Genomic DNA, 7,712 nt, shown 5'->3' with positions numbered 1-7,712 from the left:
CTCAAAGAAAGATCTTGTTTCTCTTCTTTCCCTTTCTCTTTCTTCTTCGACTTTACTTCGCTATCAGCGAGTCGTTTCAGCCGATAACAAGTGTACATACATGATCAATTTCCAATATGTATAATTTTTGCCTTTGAAACCTGGTGCTCTATTATATGTTCCCTTATGATTGTTATTTTTCGACATATTCACAAACTTTTGGAAGTCGATTAGACACAATCAAAAGACCAACTCTTTATGTCAATTATTGTATGTGAATATGGAAGTAGAAAAATGGTCTAGAGGGAGGTGGGTGCACCCAAATTAAAAAATACAACAGTTGTTTCCAAAATTAGAGTGTTTTCAAAAATGAGTTGTGAGAGGAAAGTTTGATGCGAAAATGAAAATTATACAATTGAACATTTATTAAGCCAACACAATTTGTTTCACAAATATCAAATATTATAATAATGAAACTCTTGGTATGAATTGATTCAACTTATGTAGACACAAGAAGTGTACACAATGATTCAATTTTAGAGTTCTAAATTCAATTAGTTACCGGATTATCAATTACAATCTTGCTTAATAAGTTATCCAATTCCAACAAAACATAAAGCTTACTTAATAATTCGCTATTAACAACAAACGATATAATACAAAGGAATTGAAAAACCTAAGCATGCAATTGCTACAAATTTAAATGCAACAATAAGAGTTTGATAGATGACACCGATATTTATAGTGCTTCGGTGTTCGTCCACTCTTTGCCTGTGTGCACTCTTCAATGGTTTCCCATTGGAACCTGCAGAGTTCCTTTTTATTTAAAATTTTTTCCAAGAGTTCATACAATCACCAATCCACATTATAGTTAAGAAAATAAATCTCCTAATTTGGATCTAGACTTGTATACAACAAATTTTCCAAACTCTTTTATGTAACATATACTTGAATATGTTTCTTGAATCTTCCAATAACACCAATTCTACTTCAAGCCTTCGTGTGTTGCAATCAACCCCTTGATCCTACTGATTCTTTGAGTTGTTAAATTGTCCAAAGATCTAAGAAGAATTTTTCCTTATATGTACCCTTCCACACAATTACTACTAAGGCAATGTTGGACAGAAGAGCCTACTTCTTTTTAGTGCAAATTGTCGCCACCATTGAAAATTCTCCAATCTTGCTAACAACTTGAAAACTCAACAAGATCTCCAAGAATGTTTAGTTTCAAGTATGTGCCTCCTTCAATTAATCTCAGAACTCTTGTTATCAAGATCTGAACTCAATTGAAGTTGAAGATGTAAGAATTTGTAGCAAGACTTTGAACATTCAAAAAAGAGAAAATTATTTTTCACTAAAAATCATACTGAAAAATATGTTCATAATGATAGATGTTAGGAGAGAGATGATGACAAAAAGATTTTATATGTGCTTAATATTAAGCACACAAAATGGTTCAAAAAGTTAGTTAGACTCGAATCAAGAGAAAAATATGATTTAAATCTGAAATTCTAGTAACAGACTATCGATGTCACACTGGATGTTATGACATCCAATTCTGCGCAGACAGGTAATGTATGCAGAAAGTAAATGTAAAAAGCAGTAAATGACACAGAGAATTGTTTACCCAGTTCGGTGACAAACACACCTACTCTGAGGGCTACCAAGCCAGGGAGGAAATCCACTATAAGAGGTATTAATTTAGGACTTAAACCACCAGTTTAATCCTATCACTTAAGACCTACCCAATGCAATTTCAATCTAAACTAAGACCTGAGTACCCACTCACTCCCCCTCAATCACATCAGTGATTACAACCTTTAAGAATTTTAAAGTCAGTGGTGAAGATATACTTCAAACAACTCTTGATTGTGCTTAAAAGCTTTAATTAAGAAACACAACACTCACGGTTAAAAGCTTAGAGTGACACAACAATTACAACTCAATAAACACCCTAGTCCAATGCAATCATCTAGGTGATAATTGCTTGGCTCACAAGTAAAACCTACTTCAAGACACAATGAAAGTACAACAATGATATATAATGATGTATTGAATTCTTCACGCTTCAAATCGCTGAGTTGCTGAAAGTAGGATTGCCATCCTTTTATAATGCAGTACTTGGGCCTTGAACTTGAATTTCATAAAATTAAGGTTAAGTAAGTTAACCTAATTTCCACACATTAGGGTGCTAACACATAGGCTATATGCTACGTCTCTTAATTTTAGCACAGCTGTTAGTTTCCTGAAAATCAGCCTGAGATATATACTGAAACATAACAGAAAAATTAGCATATACTTTAGCATCTGCTGTCAGGGATGAATGTTATAACATTCAGTTTGACATCCAGAAAATGCTGTCATGAATGAATGTCATAACATTCAGTTTGACATCCAGTAAATCCTGTATTAGCTACTTCTGCAGCATACTACTTAAGCACGTCATGACATCAGTCAAGACATCTAAGTACAGTAAGTGTTTTAACATAAAATGCAGCCAATCAAAAACATCTACAAACTCCCCCCTTGGCAAATTTTTGGCTAAAACAACTTGGCATCACAACAGAGTTCACAACAGCAGAAAGCACACATCCAAGCAGAGAATCAAATTAGCTAATACACTTAGCAAACATAGAAGTTAAACTTCAAACAGCAGCAGCACAAGGGAAGATCAAGCAAAGAGCAAACAGCAACATAACCTCTTGTTTAAAGGACCTTCAACTTCAAAGAAATCTGTTGTCCTGGGGTACAAGTGTTACTCCCCCTTTTTGTCAAAAATGTTGCCAAAGCAACACTTAATATTACAGACCAAAAAAATAAAAATACAAGCAATTATCAGAAACACAAGAAATGTTCTAGTCATCTGACTCAGAGTCAGCATCATCATCTGTGCCATCATCAGGACTGGCATCTGCTTCTCCCTCTTCACCTTGTCTTTCAGCTTCTTCTGCAACAGCAACAGCTTCACCAAATTCTTCACCATCAGCTAGCACATCACCTTCAGTCATCTCCAAAGAGCTAATCAATTTTTCCAAGTTCAGCTTCCTTGCCTCTAATTCCCTGCAGGTTTCTTTGAGCATTGCAATGACAGCAGCTTTACCTAGCTGATTGCTTACGCGTGATGTCTCACCTGATGTCATGACAATATCAGGGACATGGGTACCTAGGAACAACTTATGATTGAATGACATAGGGCTGTCTCTTTTCTTCACAGAATCATTCTCAGTTAAGATGTTTGGAAACTGATTCAAAACAATACCACAGATGAGAGAAGGAAAGGCTATAGGACCCTTCACACTGAAGCTTCCTGCATGCTTCAAAGTTTGATCAAAAATATAGGAGCCATAGTCAAATTTGGCTTTGGTTCCAACAGCATATATAAACTTTCCAAGCATTACAGTAACTGTAGATTTATGATTGGTGGGCACCCAGTTAGCAACTCCAATCTTGTGCAGCATTGCATACTTGACACTCGATTTACTTGCCACCAATTTTCCTTTGAGAGGCCACTTCCTTACCTGATTAGCAGTGATGACTTGACAGATTTTGTTGTTAGTCACCTCAAGCTCAGGTTGAGCTTCATCAGGCCTTCCCAAATACTTGTTGATCACTGAAGGAGAGAAATTTACACACTTGCCTCTCACATACACTTTCCCGAATTCCTTTGACTTGCCATCAACACATTCTTCAGAAAAATTAACAATAAATTCCTTTACCAACATCTCATAGCACTTTGAAAACTGAGTCGCAGTCTTCATTAAACTAGTCTCTTGAATAAGATCCATAATATCCTTACAGTCTAGGACATTCTGAGCTAATTCCCTTTCCAAAGCCAGCCTCTTCTGATAAACATATTTCCACCTATTTACACTTGAAGCAAAATGAAAAGATATGTTGTCAATTGGTACCTCAGGGACACTAGCTGCAAGCTTGCTAGTGGTTGGCTTCTTCTTTGACAGAATGTCAGAGACATTACAAGGAATATCTGAGTCAGACTCAACAACAACAAACTTGGTCTTCTTTTTCTTGGGCACCACTTTGCTCCAAGATTTGGTTGGACCATGAACTTTCCTCTTGAGAGAACTCTCGACTGCCACCGTTGTCTTTGAAGAGGTTGGAACATCAATCTTCTTTCTGGGGGACCTTTGCGCCACCGTTTTCTTTTCTCTCCTAGTCCTAACCCTTTTGGCTATGCTAGGGAGGACAGAGGACAACAACTCATTATCAGAAAATTCCTCCAGGTCTACTGTTTCAGCCTCACAGTTAGGGTTGTCACTGACATCATGAGTGACATGAACTTCCTCACCAGCGACATTATCTAAGGGTTTGTTAACATTTGACTCCTTATGAGCATCAGTTTGCTCAACATCATCAGAGATATTCTTTCCTAAAGACTCAGTATTTTCTTGATCAACAACACTATCAGGTTCAATAATGTTTAAGGGAATGGAAACCCCGGGGACCTCATGATTTCCAGACAGTATTCCAGTCACTATAGTGGCAATGGCATTGTGAACATACCTGGAACCTTCTTTGGTTCGTTCCTCAAGAACGATGGATGAGGAGAAGCCTGATACAGTTTCTTTAGGTCTTCTTGCATGTGGGGTCTTCACAGAGTCAGCAACAGGATCTTCTCTGTTATGGTTGCTTGGTTCAGCGCTAGGAGAATAATGCATGTTCTTGGAAGGAGAAGAGTTGAATTGTTGAGACATGATGAGTATCTTAGAGACGAAATGAAAAATTTCTCTGAGAGGATGCTTGTGTGAATGGAAGTTGAAACAGTGGAAGAAGTAACGCTTGTTGCAAGTGAAATAACTATTATTTGTTGACCAATCAGAGCACACTTTCAATTGTTTAATAATTTGAAATATTAAATAGTAAATTCCTAACATCCTTAGTTGCTATAATTCCTCAGAAAGACATATTCCCAACTTGCCCCTTAAATTTTCAAACTGAGTAGCATCCAAAGCCTTTGTAAATATGTCAGCAAGTTGTAGTTCAGTTGCCACATGTTCCAAGGTAATCACTTTGTCTTCTACCAGATCTCTTATGTAGTGATGTCTAATGTCAATATGTTTGGTCCTGCTGTGTTGGATAGGATTCTTTGAAATGTTGATGGCACTGAGATTGTCACAGAACAATGTCATGACATTCTGAGTGACATTGTACTCAGTCGGCATCTGTTTCATCCATACCAGTTGGGAACAACTGCTTCCAGCTGCTATGTACTCAGCTTCTGCAGTGGATAATGATACATAGTTCTGTTTCTTGCTGAACCAAGATATGAGATTGTTTCCCAAGAAGAAACATCCTCCTGATGTGCTTTTTCTGTCATCGGCACTCTCAGCCTAATCAACATCACAATACCCAGATAAGATAGGCTTAGAGCCATGAGAGTAGAGCATACCATAATCACAAGTGCCATTAATATACTTGAGAATCCTCTTGACTTGATTTAAGTGACTCACTTTGGGTTCTGCTCTTGACTTGATTTAAGTGACTCACTTTGGTATCTAGCACACACACCAACTGCATAGGCAATATCAGGTCTACTAGCAGTTAGATATAGTAGGCTACCTATCATGCTTCTATACAAGCATTGATCAATACTAGAACCTCCTTCATCTTTAGTTAACTTTAAATGAGTAGGTGCAGGAGTTCTTTTGTGACTAGCATTATCCATACCAAACTTCTTAACTATGTTCTTGGCATATTTGCTTTGGGAGAGAAACATAGAATCTTCCATCTGTTTAACTTGCAGTCCATGAAAATAAGTCAATTCCCCAACCAAACTCATTTCAAATTCAGATTGCATCTGGTTAACAAAATGTTTCACCATTCAATCTGACATTCCACCAAAGACAATATCATCCACATATATTTGGGCAATCATGATTTTTCCATCTTCATCCTTCACAAATAAAGTCTTATCTATCCCTCCTTTTCTGTAACCATTAGTAGTCAGAAATTTAGTCAACCTCTCATACCAAGCTCTAGGAGCTTGCTTCAATCCATACAGAGCTTTCCTCAACTTGTACACATGTTTTGGTAGATTAGGATCACTGAACCCTTTAGGTTGTTCCACATAGACTTCTTCATTCAAGTAGCCATTTAAAAAGGCACTCTTCACATCCATTTGGAACAATTTGAACTTCAGAATGCAGGCAACACCTAACAACAACCTTATTGACTCAAGTCTTGCAACAGGTGCAAAAGTCTCATCAAAATCAACACCTTCAACTTGAGTATACCCTTGTGCCACTAGTCTTGCTTTATTCCTAGTGATTACTCCTTTCTCATCAGACTTGTTCTTGTAAATCCACTTGGTACCAATGATGTTAGTCCCTTCAGGTCTTGGAACTAACTCCCATACATCATTCCTTTTAAACTGCTCTAGTTCATCTTGCATAGCATTGATCCAATATTCATCAGTCAGAGCTTCTTTCACATTTTTAGGTTCAACCTTGGATACAAAGCAGGGATTTGAGCTATTCTCCCTTGATCTGGTAATCACACCACTATTGGGATCTCCTATGATAAGATCCTTAGGGTGGTCTTTTTGAATCCTGATAGAAGGCACCTTGTTGGATGCTTCTAACTCAAGTCCAGGAGGAGTATCCTGTACATTCTCTGTTGAAGTCTCAAGGAATGTTCCAACATCCTCTATGACATTGGATTCTTCATCTTTATCATCAACAATAACATTTATGGATTCCATCAAGACATTAGTTCTGGAGTTGAAAACTCTGTATGCTCTGTTGTTAGTAGAGTATCCTAGGATTATACCCTCATCACTTTTGGGGTCCATTTTTCTTCTCTGTTCACGATGTGTAAGAATGTAACATTTGCTTCCAAAGATATGAAAGTACTTCACAGTAGGTTTTTTGCCTTTCCATATCTCATACAGAGTGGAAGAGGTTCCCTTTCTCAAGGTAACTCTGTTGTGAACATAGCAAGTTGTATTCATAGCTTCAGCCCAAAAGTGCATAGGAAGCTTCTTTGCATGAATCATAGCTCTAGCAGATTCTTGAATAGTTCTGTTCTTCCTTTCAACTACTCCATTTTGCTGAGGAGTAATAGGTGAGGAAAACTCATGACTTATTCCTTCAGATGAGCAGAAATCATCAAACTTGGAATTTTTAAACTCCTTTCCATGGTCACTTCTTATTCTGATAACACTACTATCCTTTTCTCTTTGGAGTCTTATGCATAGATCTTTGAAGACATCAAATGCATCTGATTTTTCTCTGATGAAGCTTATCCATGTGTATCTGGAATGATCATCAACAACCACATAAGCATATCTCTTCCCACCAAGACTTTCAACCTGCATAGGTCCCATTAAGTTCATGTGCAAAAGTTCCAGAGTTTTGGATGTTGTAGGATGTCCAAGCTTAGGATGTGACATCTTGGTTTGCTTGATAACCTGACATTATCCACAGACTTTTCCTTCATCAATAAGCAGCTTTGGGATTCCTCTAACTGCTTCCTTTGATATGATCTTCTTCATTCCTCTTAAAGGAAGATGTCCAAGTCTTCTATGCCACAACTTCACTTCCTTTTCTTCCTTGGCTAAGAAGCACATTGAGGAGTCGTTTGAGACTTTAGGTTCCCATAGATAGCAGTTATCTTTGGATCTGGATCCTCTCATAACTTCCTTATTTTCTCCATTTGTCACAACACATTCTTCCTTAGTGAACTGTACATTGAAGCCTTGATCACATAGTTGGCTT

General features: G+C 37.4%; 1 protein-coding gene across 1 annotated transcript; it reads right to left on the bottom strand.

Annotated features, from left to right (window-relative positions):
• Window positions 1–2,834: 2,834 nt before the first annotated feature.
• On the bottom strand, window positions 2,835–4,655 carry LOC127080430 (uncharacterized). Its single transcript, XM_051020749.1, has 3 exons — window positions 4,014–4,655; window positions 3,540–3,821; window positions 2,835–3,497 (listed from the first exon to the last, which is right to left on the bottom strand). The coding sequence occupies exons 1-3, from the start codon at window positions 4,653–4,655 to the stop codon at window positions 2,835–2,837; spliced, it is 1,587 nt and encodes a 528-aa protein (XP_050876706.1).
• Window positions 4,656–7,712: the final 3,057 nt, after the last annotated feature.

Source organism: Lathyrus oleraceus, chromosome 5 (genome assembly GCF_024323335.1).
Source record: "Lathyrus oleraceus cultivar Zhongwan6 chromosome 5, CAAS_Psat_ZW6_1.0, whole genome shotgun sequence".
Lineage (NCBI taxonomy): Eukaryota > Viridiplantae > Streptophyta > Magnoliopsida > Fabales > Fabaceae > Lathyrus > Lathyrus oleraceus.
The sequence above is the reverse complement of the archived record's forward strand: the minus strand, read 5'-3'. Positions and strand labels throughout refer to the sequence as shown.